This window comes from Pithys albifrons, chromosome 8 (assembly GCF_047495875.1).
Source record: "Pithys albifrons albifrons isolate INPA30051 chromosome 8, PitAlb_v1, whole genome shotgun sequence".
In the NCBI taxonomy this organism is placed as follows: domain Eukaryota; kingdom Metazoa; phylum Chordata; class Aves; order Passeriformes; family Thamnophilidae; genus Pithys; species Pithys albifrons.
In genome coordinates, this window is record NC_092465.1 from 7,908,858 (window position 1) to 7,929,585 (window position 20,728).

The 20,728-nt window shown below is 41.6% G+C and overlaps 1 protein-coding gene across 1 annotated transcript in view; it reads left to right on the plus strand.

Annotated features, from left to right (window-relative positions):
• The first annotated feature begins 12,342 nt into the window (after positions 1-12,342).
• ACTR3 (actin related protein 3) overlaps positions 12,343-20,728 on the plus strand; it is a 30,159-nt gene continuing 21,773 nt past the window's right edge. Inside the window, exon 1 of the mRNA XM_071562076.1 lies at positions 12,343-12,518. Within this exon, the coding sequence (XP_071418177.1) occupies positions 12,475-12,518 (44 nt within the window). The 5' untranslated portion in view covers positions 12,343-12,474. The remainder of the gene's footprint in view (positions 12,519-20,728) is intronic.

The following is a 20,728-nucleotide window of genomic DNA, read 5'->3' on the forward strand; positions in this document are numbered from 1 at the left end:
GTGTTTTTATATGAAATTGTGACTTTACAGCTTTGGAAAGAAATTTTAGGTAAAATGAATTCTTAGACAAAGCTGCAGAAAAATAGCACCACTCTTCAAATGCATTCTGTGGAATTTGGAGGAGCTGAAAATCATACAAAATGTAATTGCAAAAATGTGTGTGCATCTCACAGCATCTCATTTTCTTGGGTCTTGCAGATCTTTGCTTTAAGTATTTATACTGAGACTCAGTAAACTCACGTGGCTTATCCAAGGTCAGTCAGTTAATAAGTGGTGAAACCTGAGAAGACAACCAAAGAGTTATGACTACAATAACCTGACAGAGAATCTACACATAATACTTCCTTACAGCTAATAGTGCCTTTACTAAATAATGTATTGAAAAATATTATGCATAATTTATATTAAAATAGGGAGCATGTTTTTATATTAAAAAAGGCACTGCATGTGCTCTTGTGAACAGGGAGAATAAATAAGGCAACAGGGAAAATGGAGATTCTTGGGCTTTTCTGTCTCACCTGATCACATGTTGATAGAAAAGCTCTGGAAAAGGGGTATTCTCCTTTGAGAACAAGCATAATAAAACTCATCTTGGTTTGCTCCCCCTGGAAAGGGTTGTCCCACAGTGAGTGGCAGTAGCTGGTTCTAGGGATGGCAAAATGTACAGATGTCTTCCTTCAGTTTGCTTTGACAGTGGAAAGCATATGAAATCTCGACTGAATTAAAAGCAGCTTTCAGGGTGTAACACCGTGTGTCCTCTCCTGTATGTGAGTTTTCTTCTTTAGGAGGCCATCTCAACATGGCAACAGAGTTAAATCCACCTTGTTAATGTTTTGATTTTAAACATTTTGACTGGAGCCGGCGAACAGGAGAGAACTGCTGTCCTTAAGGTGGAGTGCCAAGCTTCTCTTCATCACAGGATGAGGGACTTATGCTGTGGTTCCTGAGGAATCTGAAGAAAAACAGTCAACATTGTCAGAAGCCCAGAAGTTTGTACTTAGGACTTCTACATTTTTAGCTCTTAAGTAATTTAGTTCCTGTTGTAAAAGTTCACATGATGATTTTGTGTCTTCTCTGAAAGAAACTATTATAAAAATCATTTCCTTTTTGTTTTACTGTTCCTTTTTCAGGAATTAGATTTCAGTAAATACATGTAAAAAACTATCTTGCAAATATACTGCATATTTATTTTTCTTGCTGTGAATATTTTAAGTTACATAAATAGCACTTCTATAGGCAAAGCAGAATTACATCTACTTCCCGGCAGCACTGTAAAATTTTCATAAGATAAAATATCTGCTATTTACAGGCTTGCTAAATGCACTTATCAAGAAAATTTGAATTTAGTTTCTGCATGTATATGTTCTACTTACAAGAACGTAACAGCTGATTTAATTTTATACTCTGCAGGTCTCATAATAGGTCTCTACAGATGAATTGAATCAACTTATTTTAGAGAAATACTTCCTTCAACAAGATTTGGAACAGATCTTGGATGAACAAGATATTCATGTTGATGAACAAGGCAAAGCAGCAGAAAAACCTGTATTAAAATTTAAACTGACAAAGTCAGTTTTGATCAAGTTCTGTCCTCCTTAGGGAAAGGATGTAGTCTGAGTGTTCAGGACTAGACTTGGTGTAGGATGCATGACAGCAGAGTTTTCTCCTGTTCTGTTGGCTTAGATCAAAAGTCCATCTAGCTCAGAATCACTGTGTATTTGTGATGACTCATAATGGATGCCTGGGAAAAACGATTTTGGGAACAAGGGAGTAGTTTCCATGGCACATCCTTCTAGTTTTTAGAAATAAGTGGTTAACAGCATCCTTATCTGGAAGTCTGTAATTCTGCCACTGTATTTAATAGCTCTTGAGGGACCTATGGATTTAGCTAATCCCTTCTGTGAACCCAAGTTATACCATAAAGTATGAGCTGTTGAGGATTTATTTCAGTAGAGTCTTGTGTTGTAAAAGAAAGTATTTTGTTTCCGTTGGGTTTAGGCCACTGGTTATTAATCTTGTCACATAATTTTTAATCTTTGTTCCATTTTCATTACATTATTTGAGTTTTAACACGTCTTATATTTCTCCTCAACTGCCCCTGAGGTGTTCTCCCATCCGAAGTCCTGCCTTGCATAAAGTCACTTGTGACCAAAGGAACAATTCTATTGTTCAAGTGTCCTCATTGCCTTCTCCTCCTCCTGATCCAATTCTTGAGATGCTGAAATGAAAACATTCATGTGAATATATGAAATACAGTTAGACTGTTTTAGTTGCAATTTCCATTTTGTTTTCAGTCCTTTTTCGTGTATTTAAGAACATTTTGTATTTTGGACACTTGCTGAGCCTGTAACATGGCTGTTTTCTTAACTGTTTCACCTGATGCCAAGGCTGTAAGAAACCTCAGTGCTTAAAAGTGTTTTCTTTTGAATAAAATTTATACTGATTACTATGAAAACTAACAGAGCCTACAGGAAAAACGTTAAACTGCAGATGTAATAGAAGCAAAAACCACAAATATTTTTGTAATGTACTTTTTATCAACCGTTACTTTTAATAGCTGTAGAAAATTAACAGGGATTGAGAGCTTTTTGTGCTTCCTATTAAACATTACTTGCAAATATTAGCTAGTAATAAAATTACAGACTAGTAAAACAACTTTTTTGGGGAACTTATCATCACTTATTTCAGTCTCTTTACTCTGCTGATTTATAATAAGAAAGAAAACAGGAAGCTTAATTGGCAATGGGATTTCCTGACTGAAAATTACTAAATTGCTATCGCTCAATTATTTTCAGTAGATGAGTTGTGATCATAATTTGTCAAAAAAAAGGCAATTTCAAAAACCATTTGGAAGTCCATTCAAGCAAACCAAAAAGAAAATGGAAAGTAAACCTTTTAGAAGCATTCTGAATTACAGAATTACCATTGAGAAAAATCATATGCAGGAGGGGATGGCACATGTAACCACGCAGGCTGACAACTAGAGTCATTTGAACACCAGAGCTGGCAGAAATGCGTGTGTGAGCATGAATACCTGCACTGCCTGGAGATGTGACCCAAAAAACCAAACAGGCCTTAACAGAGTCAAATGTTTTTTCACTCACATCGAGTATCCCCGTTAAAGGAACTTTTCTAAGGGACAAGTCAGGCAGTTTTCCCAGCCCAAGGCTAATCAGCTGGAATCGCGTGTAATCTGATCCTGTAAATTCAGAACACAGAACAGATTTTTATATTTGTGCTTTTGCACATTCCTGTGTGAATAATCGCAATGATTCAGTGAGGCTCATTGCAACATAAGGTGCTGTTCAAGGGGAATTGAAGTATTGCCCAATATGGTAATGGTTAACTGATCCCTTACTGGGCATGCATAATGTTCCAGATAAGGCAGGTATTCTCCTAAGAAGGGCCAAAAGCAAAGGAATGAACACCCCTTATTGATTCTTACAGCATTAGCAAGGGAGACACACTGTGTATGTACAGGTTCTATAGAGAGAGCACTCAGATTAAACTGGAAGTCATTCTGCAGGGAAATACAGGAGGGAGAGTTTCGTTTTTCACATCTTGTAATTTTAACATGTACCTCTGGCCTTTTCAATGCAGATGCTCTTAAAATGCACCAAAAGTGAAATTTCATCAGATGAGAAAATACACAGACAGAGCTACCAATTCGGGGCTTTACCCATGCATCACTTTTAGATAGGAAGGTTTTAAAATCTATTGTCCTTAAAGGTCAAGTTGATTGGTTTTTAGGATGGCACAGTAACTTGAAAAGGTGTGTAATGCTCCAAATAGGGATTTTAATGCCCCTATTCTTATAGTAACATAATTCATGTAATCTGTTTGTCTATAAGATTTTGCCCAACTTCCATTTTCATTAGCATAATTTACCACAATGTTGGCTTTTAGTGCTGTTTTTCAAAGCAGTAGAGTGAATTAAACACTTGGATACAATGTTTATGTTAATTCTGATGTATTTTTGATACTGGACACATGAAGACCACATCATTCAAAATTGACTGTGCTGTTCTTCAAAGACATCCATGTAACCCTTATAGTGCCTGACACAGCACTGTAGAGTTGCAAATCAGCTTTTACACTTTTTGGTGATCCATTAAGATATTATTTAAGGAAAATTTCCTACAGTCTTTCAACAGGAGAAATAAAAAATGAGTTAATAGTTTCTTTCTCTATATATTACCAAGAGGTTGAATAAACCCCACATGAAGCTACTTAGCACTCAGAAATACTGTTTTGAAATTGTTTCCCATTTTTATGCACAGAGCATTGTCACTGGAAATAGATAGAGTTATTTATTTATCAAAGAACACAGTATTTTTAAAGTGTTCCACTGCTGAATAACTTGACTAGTATTGGTTATTGTTTCTAAATAAATCATGCATCTTAATAAGAAACTTGGACTCCAGATAGCTGTGATAATTGAAAAAGATACTGCACGAGCTGTTCATTGCCTTCCCCCAGCTCTGCTGGAGAGAACATTCCTTATTCTGTGAGAGAACATTGCCTATCCTGGTAGAAAGAAGGGAGCCAAATTATTTAACCCATCAGGGGGGATATTTTTAGTTATGTCTCATTTTGTCTAGAGACAATTAGGGAGTGTTTATTCATGCTTCTGCAATGGAACTCTGCGTGCTGAACACCCAGCTGAATGGGAAGGCTGATACGATTTTCAAGCAGCACCCTGCTGCAGCCAGAGAAGGAGACCTATCTGTGTGAGTTCCAAATTCTCAGCCTAGTTCTCCTTTGCATTATCTTGAAGTATGTACAGTAAGAGGAAAGTGGCACTGTGACAACAGTTGTGATATAATAACTTTATAACATCTATTGTCTTCTGAAAGTTAATCTGAGGAGTCAAAGTTTGGATCAACTGAAGAGAATATATTTTTTTCAAAAGTCACAAACCAAGGAGAAACCCAAACACACACAACATCAGTGTTCCTAAACAATCCTCTTAAGAGGCTCATTTAGCATGAGAGGTCAAATATTGGCAGCCAAACCCTCTCAAAAGTTGGTAAACATCTGTTAAACCCTAAACAAGTGTCTCAGAACAGAAACTCCTTTATTTACCTGTCACACATTCAATTGCTTGCAGTTTCGAATGGCTGGATAGCTAAAAGAACCCTTGGTGCCACTGCACCCTCTATGACTCTTCCTGCTAATTCTTTTGTGAAATGACCCACTTGGATAATCTTGATTCTCTGTCCAAGCATCAAAAATCTGCCACTATTATTGCTCTTATGCTTGCCACTGTTTTAAGGCTTGGTTTTACTATGGTGAGCTTCTGTGCTCTGCTGGAAAACATTGGTTACAGACACCTGCAACAGCTGCTAAGCTGCGAACTAGTGACAAACTGGTTTGATTTACCACATGAATGACATCTTTGAATAAAAAATAAAAATCACTAAATTAAAAATGGTGAAATTACATAACTTTGCAAGTTATCATGGGTTTTACTGAAGTTAGTGGTTCATGCCATTGTGAACATGGACATTGATGCCTAAAGCACAACTGCTAAGGCAGGTCAGGCACTTACAGCTGTGATGGATTTAAGTTCTCAGTTCTGTTGAAATGTGTAAGTCATATGAAAAGAGTAGCAATAGACATTTGTTCCAGCCATGAAAGTAAATAGGTACGACTGAGAACATGTAATAACACTTCTATTACATGCAAAAGCACTTTCCAACCGTGGCAAATCTGTGTACTACTATTACTTGGATCTCAGGTGTGACCATGTGGAGCCTGGGCAGTACCCATACAACTCACGGGCAGAGGTTTGTGTCCTGCTTTGCTGCTGTAGGAATCCTGCTGCCATCATTCTGCTAATTCACTTACAGAAGCTTTATAAAGGAACAAGATGTTTTTGTTATGAGAAGGCGTAGAATAGCAGCATGTAGATAACCAATTTTGAATGGAAACACAAGCTGTAAATAGGGATATAGTGTTTCCCTCAACTGCAGTACTTTTTCAGATTTTGTCTCAACCGAGAACACCAAATTACTACTTAAGACATCAGATTTTCAGTGAAATTCTTTTCCTAGGTTTGTCTTTTGACATGTTTTGCTGTTATTCCCATCAAATATAACAGGCTATAGTGGTGTTATCATATAATAGTCCAAGGATATAAACAAGTCCAAGTTTATAAGATTTTCTCTCCTTACACACCTTGTTTCAGTGTACAAAGGATTATAGTTGTTGGTTTTTTTCCCCATACATTATGTAGAAAAAAATATGGTTGGACTAATTATATTTTGAAAGTTAATGGTTTTAGTTGATCTAAGTCAGGGCTCTTGGAGAGCAGCCAAATCAAATGAGTTCCTGGTAATTTGCCATGACTTCACCATGTGCAGTTCTATGAAATTACATGCCTCCCATATGGCTGTTGCTATAGCTATGCCAAAATCAACCATTAACACTGTAATTTTGCTTGTGGCCCTTCCTGGAAGAAATCTACACACATCTTATATCTGGGTAGATAAAATGTGTTTTGTAGTTTAGCCTTCTGTAGTATCCCACTAACTCCTGGAAAACTTATTTATATTAAAATACTCAGAACACAATGGATAAATGATGAAGCAGTGTACTTTTTTTTGGCTGTATCTCTGGCTTTTACTGTCAGCTTTAACTGGCCTTAAGGGCGGTTCATTGTGATGTACTGGATACTAATGTGCCCATTAAATTCAGTTTATACCAATCTAAATGGCAACATGCTGACCTGGGCAAGATGAGATTCTAAACTCTCCTGGGCATCTCCAAAATCCTTTCACACTTGCAACTGTTACATCCTTTTTAATTTTATTTTTATTTTTCCCCTTGTTCCTTGCACTTTGCTGTGCTTCCCAGGCCTGGATCTATATATGGATTCACAGCGTTGTTCTTTCTGCATGCTCAAGGGCAGGCCATTAACTAACTGCATGAAAACCATCCAGAATCAGCAAGATACTGAAGAGCTCCCCACATAGCCTAGCAAGGAATTTGTAATGCTTTTGCCTAGGTACTCACTTCTTCAGGCTAAAGGACTTGTGAAATTTTAATACTTAGTACTGCCAGAGATAGTAAATTATACCTGCACCTTGGAAAACTTTGGAGCTCCAAGGTTTGTATTAAAAATTGAGAAAAATTGTCAAATTGTTAGTCTGCTTCCGTGTTTACCTGTTGACAAATAGAAATACTTCCCTCCTAACTTTTATTCTCTCATTTCTTATTCACTTGCATTCGTCTGCATTCCCTTGTTTTGTGTTTACATTGCGAAGTGCCTGGAGGCAGACGGCACCACAAGGAGGATGCTCTGCAATGGTAATTACTTCTGTTATCATGGATATTTAGGAAAAGATCACCTGCAAACCAACTGTGCTTATATAAGCTGGACCCGATGCATCACTGGATGTTGCTATTGCTGGATTATGTGCTGTGTGAGATTTCACAGAATCACTAAGGTGGGAAAAGACCTCTAAGATCATCGAGTCCAACCATTACTTCAGCACCACCGTGCCACCCCTAAACCATGTCCCCAAGCGCCACATCCACATGTCTTTTGAACAATTCTAGGGATGGTACCAGATAATGCAACTCAAGGTTTTACTCACTCCCATTCCATTCGTAGGATTGAGAACATACTCAGATATTGACCCTACACATTAAAAATTGGATTTCTGATACACCCTAAAACAGTGAAAAGCTTTGTAGAAGTTTGGAACTGACTTCTGGCCAAATAAGGATTAAAAGATTCAGAGAATTACGCCATGAAAGCAGATTGTAGGTTTTTCCTACTGCTTCTGTACTGAAGAAATAAGTAAGACTTGTAAAACATTTCCATGCAAGAACGTTTTGAAATATACCACTCAGCACCCCAATCCTGCTGGATCTAACTGAACTTTAGCTTTGTAAGCTCAATTTTGTAATTTAAGCACAAGACTTCTATACTAAAAATATCCACCAAGACAATCTAGATGTCAGTGCACAAAACTACTAAGGGTCTATACAGGAAGCAATATTGAAATTTAGATTGATCTATTTGAATTTTGATCAGTAATATGTCAAACTCGTGTTTGTGGTTCAACAATATGAGATAACATTGCTTAAAGAGAAATCTTGCCCCTTTATTTTATTGGACTGGTGCCTGAGTCCACAGCCACCTGCAGGACTGCATCTGGCAAGACTAATAAAATGAAACATGACATCTCATGGCCAGGGAGTTGTCTCTGAACTCCTTCCCTTGCAAAACTATGATTGACTTGGCACCTTCCTATTGAGAGAAACCTTATGCTTTTTGGTCCTCAAATGTAAATTCCACTGCAATTTAGTTAAAAAAAAAAAAGCACCAGTACTGCTTTTTTTCAATGTCATTCTTCATGCAGACTCAGGAAGAGCAGAAACTGATAGCAAGAGATCGCAATGGAGTTGTTTAACAGAATTGTTTCACTTTCCATAGGAACTGCAGTATTTTTTTTTTCTGCTCGGTGTTCTACCATTTCACAGAAAAAACATATACTCACAAGGAGTCAAAAATAAATACAGCTATGGGATATGTTCTCTAGAGCACATTACAATAAGTGCTTTTGGGTGTGATTTAATGTTTTATAGTGAAATAATGCTTCTGTTAGCAAAAAGTCATCAGCATACTTTTATGGCAAATAGTTCTCCTATCTGTCTTTTGGCTTTACAAGTAAGGCTTAGGTAGTCTAATCAGGAGCATTATTTGGAATGATTAGGTAATAAAGACCAGCCAGCTATGGGACACCAATAATTATTCTGTTTAAATTTCACTACAGCTGGGCAAACTAATTCGGTGATGCTGATCTCCTCTGTGCCGGCTCCATGAGCTGCACAGCGAGGACAGGACCTGCCAACTGCACACTTTCTGCCTGCCTCAGGTTTTTGGTTCTCGTCTCAAGTTTTTGGCCCTTGCTCCCATGCTCCTCTTGGGGGATACTTGAACTCCTGCAGCTGGAGCTCTAAACTGCTCTCTCATTCCAGGACTCCATCTGCCAGACGCAGCAGTTGAACCTGCTGCATGTATAACCCTGACTATTATAAGGTAATAAAACCAAGAGGAAAGTGAAAAGTCCACATGCTACTATATATACTAACTGTATTTATTTTAGATAAATATTTACCTATACACAGAGGTATGCATGTGAAAATAGGGCTATTTGCACTTTCTCTGAAAAGCTTTTGAGATATTCATCTTTAATATTCTAGCATAGCATAGCTCACAAGCTACACAATATCCTGCAGAAGTTCCTTTCATTATCTGCAAAATGTCTCATAATGTTCTATTCATAATTTGCTTTGACATTAAAATAAAAAGGTTAATATTCTCAATATCTCCTTTCCTTGCTTGTGTTCCTCAGAAAGATCTGGCAGCCTACAGAAGCCAGATGGTGACTTGAACTTCCCAACCCAATTGCCTGGCTGTTGGTACAAAAAGGGATGGTTTTACTCGCTCCTATCTCATGTTGAAGGGCATGTACCTAGTCCTTCCTTTGCACTGGCAATAATTCTCTTCTACCCCTCCGGTGAACTCGGGTAAAGAGCCTGTTAATTAGATAACTTAAACTAAGTGAGGAGAACCAATGCTTGAAGAAGGGAGCAAGACCACTGTGAAGATACTTGGAGGGATAGTAGCTCCCTAAGGGACATGGGGACACCTCCATCTACACAGGTAGGAGGTGAAGCCAGGATATCAGTTGCAGACCACCACTGGGGCCACTGGTGCAAACCAGAGAGGCCGAGAGGGACAAGGCAAGTCTAAGATCAAGCCAGCAAGCATGACTTAAACAGCACAGACCTACAGCATAGCTCAGACAAAAACTGAGGGGCCAGGGCTGAGTTTAAATGGGTCTTCTGCTCTCTTAGACAGAAACGTGGGGTGGAGGCTCCTAGTGAGGCTGATTAGAGCCATTAAGGTCCATTAGTGCCCGCTGAGGCCCATCAATGACAATTACTCCTTTTGATGGACTACCAATTTTGTCCCCAGCATGACATCGGATTATGCCACGAAATTCACATCCTCACATTGGCAAGGCAGAAGCAGCAAGCAAAGAATTGAAAATATCCAAAATCTACACTGCCAGAACCATTAAAACGTTAAAATACTTCAAAAAACCAAAAAAACCCCAGCATGTGGCTACAGTACACCATGGGGCAAGGACTGGTTCAGATGTGGTAGGCACAGCACTCTGCCCTTCAAAGCCTGAAGGGTTGTGGAAGGTGGAAAGAGAGCAAAAGAGAAGAGTCCAGATTGGATTTTGTTCACCTGAACACCAGACCTGAACACTGCATTGTCCTTTGCCCACTTTGGGACTGAAAATCCTTCACAAGGTTGCTGGGGGCCTGTGGTTAAACCCAAGAAGTGATGGACACCACTGATCCCATCAGAGCATGTGCTGGGATGGCTGGTAGTGGCAGGGCCATGCTGGTTTGCTTCAGTGATGTGGGAACACAGCAAAGAGACAGCGGCTCTGGCACATATTGGTGGGCAGCACAGCAGACTGGTGGGAGCCTGGAAAAAGCTGCTTGCTTGGTGGGACTGGCAGTGCTCCAGAACACCCTGCCTCAGGCTGCAGGACTTGAAAGGATGCAGAGCATGAAGTGGGGGTTTGGCACGCCTCTGGAGGCTTATGGATGAAAGGGGTTGAGGGTTTCCTTTGGATACAGCTGAGGGGGAATCAGGTTCCCAGGGAGACTGGGCTGGGTATTTGGTCCCATCCACAGTAGGTGTTTCATTCTCCAGCCCAGCTCCTGTCCGGCCATTGTCTGTGAGGAGCCTGGCCTTCTGCACCAGCCCCTCAGTGATGTTGTTTCTGGGGAAGGGTTTCAGTTCCACAGCAGCAGGACCTGCAGGAATCCATTCCCTCATCATATTCAGCCCCCTTCTCACTTCACTCAGCCCCTTGTCCCGTCTCCCCTCAGGTTTTAAGAGAAGGGCAACAAAGCTGGTGAAGAGGCTGGAGCACAAGTCCTGTGAGGAGCAGGTAAGGGAGCTGGTGGCGTTTAGCCTGGAGAAAAGGAGGCTCAGGTGACCTCGTCACTCTCTACAACTATCTGAAGGGAGGTTGTAGCCAGATGGGGGTCAGGCTCTTCTCCTGGGCAACAAGTGACAGGACAGGAGGACTTAGTCTTAAACTGTGCCGGGGAGGTTTAGATTGGGCATTTGGAAGAACTTCATGACAGTGACTAAACATTGGAATGCTATACCCAGTTCTGGGCTCCTCAGTATGAGAAAGACAAGGAACTACTGAAGAGAGTCTAGTGGAAGGCCACAAAGATGATGAGGGGCCTGGAGCATCTCTCTTAGGAGTGGAGACTGCAGGAGCTGGGCCTGTTCAGTTTGGAGAAGACTGAGTGGGGATCTCATCAATGCATATAAATATCCCAAACGTGGATGCCAGGAGAATGGTGCCAGGCTCTTTTCTGTGGTGCCCAGCAACAGGATAGGAAGCAATGGCCTTAAACTAAAATACAAGTTTCACCTCAACACGAGGAAGAGCTTCTTTACGCTGAGGGTGGCAGAGCGCTGGAACAGCTACACAGGGAGGTCATGGAGTCTCCCTCTCTGGAGACAGGCAAATCCACCTGGTCACATTCACAGAATCACAGAATCGATTGGGTTGGATAAGACCTCCAAGATCATGAAGTCCAACCCTTGGTCCAACTCCAGTCCATTTACCAGATCATGGCACTCAGTGCCACATCCAATCTCAGTTTAAAAACCTCCAAGGATGGTGAATCCATCACCTCTCTGGGCAGGCCATTCCAATGCCTGATTGCTCTCTCTGGAAAGATTTCTTTTCTGATCTCCAACTTCAATTTCCCCTGTCAGAGCTTGAGCCCGTGCCCCGTGTCCTGTTGCTGAGTGCCTGGGAGAAGAGACCAACCTCCACCTGGCCAGAACTTCCCTTCAGGTAGTTCTAGAAAGTGATGAGGTCACCTCTGTGTCCCCTGCTCCAGGTGTCCCTGCCTTGGCAGGGACGCCGGGCCGGATGATCTCCAGACGTCCCTCCCATCCCTGACCACCCTATGACTGGAATAGGCTGCCCAGGGAGGTGGTGGAGTCACCGCCCCTGGCAGTGTTTAAGAAAAGGCTGGACGTGGCACTCGGTGCCGTGGTCTGGCTGCCATGGCGGTGTTGGGTGATGGGTCGGTCCCAAAAGTGTTTCCCCGCCGGCCTGGCCGGTCCGCGCTGTGATTCAGCACCAGCTCAGGTCTCCTGCCCCGGGCTCCGTGTCTGCCTCCCGCCGCTCCGCCCCGCCGGGGCGCGGCCGCGCCACCACCGCACGTCAGGCAGGCGGGGCGGGTCAGCCATCTTGGGCTCGCCGGGCGAGCAGCGGGCGGGGGCGGAGGCGGAGGCAGCGCCCGCCCTGCGGAAGTCCCTCGGTGCCGCCGAGCGCTGCCCGCCGAGCCCCGCCGGAGCGCCAGGGCTGCCCGCCGTCCCCAGCACCGCCGCTACCGACCAGCATGGCAGGGCGGCTCCCGGCCTGCGTGGTGGACTGCGGCACGGGGTGAGCCGCGGCCGCTGACAGCTCGGGGCTGCTCGGGGCGGGGCCGGGCGGGTTCCGCCACTGCAGATGGCGGCGGGGGTCGCGCTGCCGGGCTGGGGAACCATCCGCGCCCGGGCCCCCGCGGGGCCGGAGGTGGCGGGGGCTGAGCTGGGCCGGGCCGGGCTGGGCTTGGGGGGCCATCCAGTCGCCTTCTCTTCCCCGCCCCTCGCTCTCCGCCCGGTGGCAGCGCTGTCCTGGCGCGGCCCCGCTCCTTTCCCTCGGCACTCGAAGCTTCCCCCACCGGTCCCTTCGGGGTGCGGGGCCCCTGTGTGGCTGCGGGGCCGGGCACCCGCGGCGCCTCGAGCCCCCGGGATGCGCTGACTCCGGGGATTGGCGGCTGTGCCCGGCGCCGTGTGGGAGGGGGGGTTTTGTGTATGTAGTTATTTATTTATTTTAATGTGCGGGTAATATCATTTATTCTGTATTACTTCTCTCTCTGTGAAAGGGGAAAAAAACCCCTCCCCCTCCATCGAGCAGGCGCAAAGGAACTTCCTTAGTTTTGTCAAAGCCTCTTCCTGCTTTCGGGCTTTTATACCTTATAAGGCAGTTTCGAGTGTCAAACCTGAACCAAATCCGCTCTGGAAACGCTTCTTTTCGTTCAGCAGCTGCCGGGCGGTGGGGAGAACGCGCTGCCAGGGATATGTGGCACAGGGAGGGATTCGGGAAAAGGCCCTGGGGTTTCGGGCTGCCTTTCCCGCGGCTCCCGGAGCTTTGGGCTGGAGGTGTCCATAGGGAGCCGACCTGGGCGGGTTCCGCGGTGCCGCTTCCAGGAGCGCACTCGGGAAGTGAAAACCGCGCCGTGACCTCCCGTCTGCGGCGTGATTTTTGAAGAGGAAATATCTCATTTAGGCATCATGCATCAGTTTTTCATTGGAATGGAAAGCACTGGTGTAGTTTCAGGGCTCTTTAGCTACGACTAATGGCATGCTGCTTTAACTCGTTGGTTTGATTTTTCTTGGTTTTACTTCTCATTTATCTTTCTGAAAATAAAGAATTTCTGTGAAAGTGCTGTAGATAGAGATATTTATAATACTTACTTGAGAGAGTGTATTCTTCTGAAATCCAGGTGCTTGTTTGGAAAGCACGTGTGCATCTTTCCCTCAGGAGAATCCATTTAGTGCAGGGCATTAATAAATTGGTCTTTAAGAAGTGCAGGTATACCTATGTCTGTCTCTAATGTCTGCATGTCTAACAGTTGTATGAAAAGTCATACCTGTAGTTAAAGAAGAACTAAAACCTTGAGTTTTGTGGGGTGAAGGAGAGTTAGCACAGCAGGAATGAGTGTGTAGCTGAATGTAATGGAAATATATGTGAGTTTAACGTGTGCATTGCTCATCATCTTTCAAAGCAAAAGATCTGTAACATGTTCCACCAGAACTTTTTCCCATCCCACATGCTTGTGTATTGCAGGTAGTCCCACTAAGTCAGCAATCATGTCTTTATAGATTTGCAAAGTACAGGTTGTGGCCGCTGGAGCAGAGGTTCACTTAGAGCTTTCAGTGATGCCCTGCAGGAGCAGCGTGCAAGCATGGAGAGAGCTGTGTAAGAAATTACTTTGTCTTCTTGATTTGAGAGGTGTACCAAGGGACACATGTTAAAACAAATGTTCCTGGGGAAGATCTGTGTGCAAGTACACCTTTAATCAACTTCAGTGCACAGGGCATACTCTGTAGTGTTCTTGAATATGATGGTAGCCAAGTCTTGCTCCATTTTTATTTATTCATTTCCCTCTAAGTCTTCAAAAAATGCTCTAAGATGCTGTTTTATTGTGCACCAGTGTTTCTGTATTTTTTAACACAGCCCAACCTATTCTGCTCTCCAGGCCTTTCGTTTCAGGTGCATTTCCTACTCCAACGTTGTTCATCCTTGAAGTTCTGCTTCAGGAAATGGAGGACAAGGATTTGTAGGCTTGGAAGCCTTACAGAGCGTTGGAGCAGTTTGAATTCATTGAGTTCAGTAGACAAAGGTATAAAGCGGTGAATTTACAAAGGGAAGATCTGATAGTTGAGATAAATAAGGAACAGGTGGGTAGTAGTGCAGTGGGATGTGATAGCATAATCATGCTCTTAGCTTCTGTTTTTCAAGTGGTGCAGCCCTTCCTGTCCATCTCACTTTGTGTGCATAAGTGAGAGTGAGAACACGACACATAAATTATGTCAGCCCTGTGCTCAGTGCAGGTCAGTTGAGGTTCTCACCCGGGGTATCCTGTCTGCCAAAAAGAAAGAAAGCAGACAAATGAAGGATAGCTCCTGAAAACAGGGAAAGAGAGTTTGAAAATACAACCAAAGCAGAAAGGGTAAAAGGAACTGTCTTGTTTAGAACAAGTAAGACGTCAAATGTGCACTGGTTTTCCAATAAGTAGGCTTTTTTTACAGGAAGAGGTTGATAATTAATTTACAGTCCAAGGAGAATTTACCTTACTCAGCAAAAAAGCAGATGTAAAAGAAATATTAAGGGGGTCTTCCTGCCTTTCTTGAGCCTGTACCCACAGATTCAGTTTGTTGATCTGAGTGTTTAGTTTTGGGGGGTTTATGTGTAGATGCATTTTTGCCATAGAAGACAGGGATGAGAAGGTGGCAGAGTTGTGCTTTGCAACATCAGCCTGCACAGATTTACTAAATGATAAGAACCCCTTTTAACACATGAACGAAACACAGAAGAGGTTGGGGGATCATGTGATCCCTGGCGTTTGAGGTTTTAGCAGGTTAATCAAACTTTTTAGGAGTCATCTACATTTGTATCATACAGCTGGAGCTGGGAAACTTGTGGTCAGTGACATGGCAACGAGATTATGGGTGCAGCAAAAATTCTGCCAGTGTTAGATTTGTTACTTTGAAATTTGCATTCTTTGCTTAAGCAAACTTGATACCTAGAAATAAAGGTAATTGATACCTAGTAAGAGCAGGTGAATACTTAATTGTGGTTTTAAAAAGCTATGTATCTGCAGCAGTGTCCTCTTAATTATGCAGTAAACATGTACACATGAATTGAAAAGTCTGAAGAGCCCAGTTAGTTTAACATCACTGTTTAAACCAGTATTATTTATTTATATAATCAATAGCTTTATTTGGTTTAGTTCTAAATATATTTTAGTTTTGTTGGGTAGTCTATAGAATAATATTGTGTAGCCTATTCTCAGGAAATACTTGTCCATATTAATACTGAATTAGACTTCCCTTGGCTGCTGAGAGCTCTTTTCTTTCCACAAAAGATGGGCACCCTGTCCATGAGCATTGAGCTGTTAAGTAGCAGTTGGATGCTATTGTTTTCATACCCTTCAAACAGTGGTAGATTTTCATGATTTTCCCTAAGTTAGTAGGTGTGCTGTGCATTAGACTTACCTCATGCTGTGATATATGTAAGGATTACATGCATTTTAAAATAAAAGATACACAACAGAAAAATAACATGTAGTTATTTCCATAAAGTATATGAGCAACATACCAAAGAAGGGAAAAGGCTCTTACTCATTTTTAATCACAGTAGGCTGCAGTCTTTTGCTCTGTGCCTTTTGAGTATTTGAATAGTTCTTGCTGCCTGTTATACAGGCAAACACAGCACTGCCTGCAAGTCATGATTAAAAGCTCTTCCTACGCCACTTTAGAATTTAGCTTGATTAGGTTGACAAGTAGATTTTAACTGTGTCTTTCTGTGTGAATGCACTTTTTTCCTTTAGTATAACTTGTGTAACACTGAATTAGCTCATTCGGGATGGCAGATAATTGCAAGTGTTCAAATTAATGGCTCTTCGGCTGAGCTGAAGTGAGTGGCTGTGTAACTACTGCAGTTCCAAAATGAGAATTTTAGCACTGAAGGAGATTTGAAGAAAATTACTTGTATTTTCTATACCTGCACTTTCCATTTCCTCTGGACTTCTGTGCTGTTTTTGTGTGGTTGTCAAGTGGATCTGTTTGATACTGGAGTATCACTGGTGACCAGCTTTTGTTGGGAGGGTCATGTATGTTGGTCATCCTTCTCTTGAGTAAGTTGGTTATGTGATTGTGTGCAAAAATACCCAACCTGTTCTCATGCATTGTGCTTTTTCTGCCTCTTCTCATATGCCACGCTAGGCCCCGTTTTCACTTCCTGTGCACAGGTTGCAAAAATGGGTGTGGTTTTTTAAGTTCTTCTTTCTTGAATACTAGGGGAGAATTAAAGGTTTTGGGGTTGGCTGGAGAAACACTTCCTGTTTGGGATGGGAGCACAAGATTCCCTTCACACCTCATGGCAGTCTGGGTTCCCTCTGAGCTGAGAACTGGAGCTTCTTGGGATTTCCAGGATTTCTTGATGTGAAGTTGCAGGCTGTTCTTTGGAATGAATCACATATATCTTTGAGAGTTTCTTGGCTGTTTGGTCTCTGTAACTGGTTTTGAAGGAATAAAGTTTTTGGCACATGGAACCTCGGATAAGTGGGGGCTGGCTGGTGCTCAGGTGGAGTGCACTGGAGCGAGCTTTGCTTCGGGGCATTTCTCTACAGACCCTACTGCTCTAGTTAATCTTCATGCAACACCTCTATGGGTTCATGGTCCTGAGTAGAGCAAAGTATTTATGGATTGAGTGTCTTCTAATGTGAGAAGTTACTACAGGATTATATCGTTCTGCTTCTTGTCTGGGTTTTCCCCTGATAAATGAGAACAAGATCCATGAAAGGCAGTAATATTCAATAGACAGCAAAGATCTGTGAGAGGTGAAATCCAGTGCTATAAAAGCAAGGTAGGGGGAAGTTACAGCATTAATTTTGTGTGTTCTGCAACTTATTTAGTATCTTAGACTTGACCTTGACATTTTTTTCTTTCCTAGTGTTATTTCCACAGGTTTTTCAAAGCATAACTTCTGTTTAGTATAAAGATTTCAGCCCTGTGATATTTTTCCAGTTAATACTTAAACTGAATCTTGTCATGACCTTCTGTGGGTTCCAGTCTTCATGAAAATATTCTTTTTTAGGTTGACTTTTCTGTGTGTTGTGTCATCCCAGAAGTAATTTTTCAACATGGAAAGCATGGACAAAATATTTCCTTAATGGCATATGGAAAAAATACTCTTCCAGGGTTTTAAGAGTATCTTTTGCTTGCCAGTGGCTGAAGTGGTTGTTAGGGAGGGAGGGGAAAATGCCTCATCCTTAAAGTGGAAAATAGAGCTGTGCTAGATTAAGAACTGTGGTTTAAAAAAAATTGCATAGAGATTCTAAAAACTTGATGATGACTTGTGATGTTCCCTTAAATGATTCTAATAAATCACAGTTCATGTTGCAACACTAAATGCTTGGAGTGTGCAATATAATTAGGAATAATAGGAGTTCAGTTAGGAATATATTTATTCCTATATACACCCTTTTTCCTTTTTTTTTTGTGATTCCATCACAATTTATATCTTATTTGAGTGCATTTCAGAAGCCATTCCAGATGCATGGCACCTTCCAGTCCTTCTGTTGCTTTTCTTTTCCTGTGTCCCACTTACACTTGATACAGAGTAAAGGGGCGGTGGCATTTCAGGATGGAGGACAAATCCATTTACATCCATGGGCTGGATCTGTAAAGTTAATGGTAAATGAACCTCTTTCCTCGTGCTACAGAGCTCCTGGTCGGGGGAAAGCTTTGAGGGAGGGTGGGGTTGTAGGTGTGCCTTGGGCAGGGCAGGTTCTGCTTTTGTTCCCTGGTGTGATTAGTACCTGCCTTGGACTTTGTGCCCAGAAAGTACATGGATTGCATGAACCCCATTTACTTGTCTAAATTAGTTGAAAATACAGTTTTAGCAGCTCAGAAATGCTGCACAAGTTCCCAAGTAGTAATTCATACCCTATATTATTTTATATACAGAAATAGGAAAATTTACAATTGGTCTTTTAGTTCATGCAGTTGAAAAGTTTCAACATAATGTTTCAACATTGAGTTTCATCATTGCAGACTTTCTTTGGGAAATGCTGAAAGGCTTTGCCAATTACAAACTTTTTAAAAGAACTTTAATGAATGTTTGTCCAAAATTAAAAGACTTGAAGGAAACAGTGTTAAGTTCAGAGGTAAAATAACTAAAGACATACTTTGATTTGTCCTCAAGGAAGTTTCAAGTTCTTCTCTGCTCTGTGTAGGAAAAAGAATCTCTATTGCTTTAATTTTTAATTTTTGGTTTTGGTCATTGAACTGCAATATATTTAGGTGTACCAATCTAACAAAAGTCATCCTTGAGTAGATGCTTAAAAACACCAATTGGATTGCAAACTTGGTAGTGTCCATAGCAGGATTACTTGAACCATCAAAATGAAGCATCAATCCTTTCCAAGTGGTAGTAGTGATGTATTCCTGGAGTTTTGCTTTTTCAGTTATCAAGAAGGGTTGTATCCAAATTGAAAAAGTCATCACTTTATCCACTGACGTAGTGTAGGGTATAATGATTCAATTTCTTTTCTTTTTGTTCTGATCATGAGTTTGCATTTTTAAGCCTAGATGGAAAAACTCTAGATAAATTTATGTTTTTTATTTTTCATGGGGTTTCCTTTTTATTATTCTCTTGTGGTCACTGCAAATGTTTGCAGCTGTGCACAGGATGTGTTTTGGCATGCTCAGTCTATGGAGAGCAAGATGCAGACAGGAGGTTGTCTGTTGATAGTTTATTTTGATTGTACCCTGCTATCAGTGCATGAATCCAAATTTTAATTCTCAATGCAGTATCTCTTATCCAGTATTGCAGTCTTACTATTTTATCGTGACTTGCCTTAGATGTAGCACATTGTTTATCATCTGCAAGAGCTTTCCCAATATAACTGCTTGCATATTTACAGTCAGACTCCAGAATCTCAGTGATCCTGTTAAATGAGACCTGCTTTTCATATTAAACATGATCCAGTGGTGTGTTTTTGTCCACAGCTTAGTGGGGCATTTTTTCTACAAGCCAACTGTTTCTAATCGGAAGCCGCCTTTTATTAGGAGTGTGCTGTAACATGATAAATATGTAATCTGGTGTTTGAGTGCAGGCCTGTTCGTGATGGAAAACATTTGGTTACAGCGTCACGTTCCAGTAGGTAACTGGCGTACAGAGAAGATGGGAAGTCTGTTGGGACGGTGTCCTGCAGTGCTTGCTTTGTGCTCCTGGTCTCCAGTCCCTGCTCTCCCAGCCCAGTTGGTCTCATCTTAGCCTCTGCTCAGACTGGTGTGACTGGGGTGATTGCAGGGACTGCTGGTTCAAAGCTGGAGCTCTCAAGTGCTGAAACTGTGCAAATAGCAAAAAAGCAAGCACAGAAGCTCAACTATTGCATTTACTTGGAAAAACTCCCCAGTCAAGTCAGGTTTATATCAGCTAAGGCTCTTTCGCATCACAGGGCTTAGATTTTACCTATGAAATGTCTTCGGGTGCAAGATTTAGTTTACGTGCAAGTTATGTATTTGTTCATTCAGTTGATCCCTTCTCACTTTATCTGTTGAAAAGTAAGTATAATTAATTTGTTCCCTTGGTTTTTTTCCTTCCTGATAAATGTCTGTACAGTCATAGAATATAGTTGGGGGGGGACCCCAAGGATCATTGAGTTCAAGCTCCTGGGTAAAGGATGTAGAAAGTTGCCAAATAAATCTCCTCCTCATAATAAGTAATTTACATCACTAAGTAATTAGTCATGTAAGACTCCCAGACTTTTAGGGCATTCTCTCCTCATTACTTGGAAATACCACATGGAGCAGACAGGCTGTGCAAAATGCTCAGAAAAATTGCAAAAAAATGAAATATAAATTTATTAAAAACACTTCCAGTATAAGTGATTATTGTGTAGGTGCGGTGTAACACAGAGGCACAGTTAAGGCACTTGATGAAATGAATTAGTCTAGAAGCCTCAAAGGAATCAGTAAGTAGAAAGAGAGCATTCTGCTTTTGCCAACACAAACTATTCTACTCTCATTATACAGAGATAATATCCAAAGCTGTTTGCTGTTCTTACTTTGAGGAAAGCGTAATCAAAGGAAAGTATCGTTTTCTGTATTAGTATGTGCCAGCATTAAATATTAGAAATGTGATTTACAAATATAAATACATTTAACAAAGACTACAAGCTTAGACAATGGTATCATCAAGATGCCAAAACTTGGATTGAGTTGGTTGAAAACACTTAAATATGGGCTGGTTTCAAGCACACTTTCCATGGCTCCACCATAAGCCAGTGTCTTTTGGTAATAAATACATCTTATTTT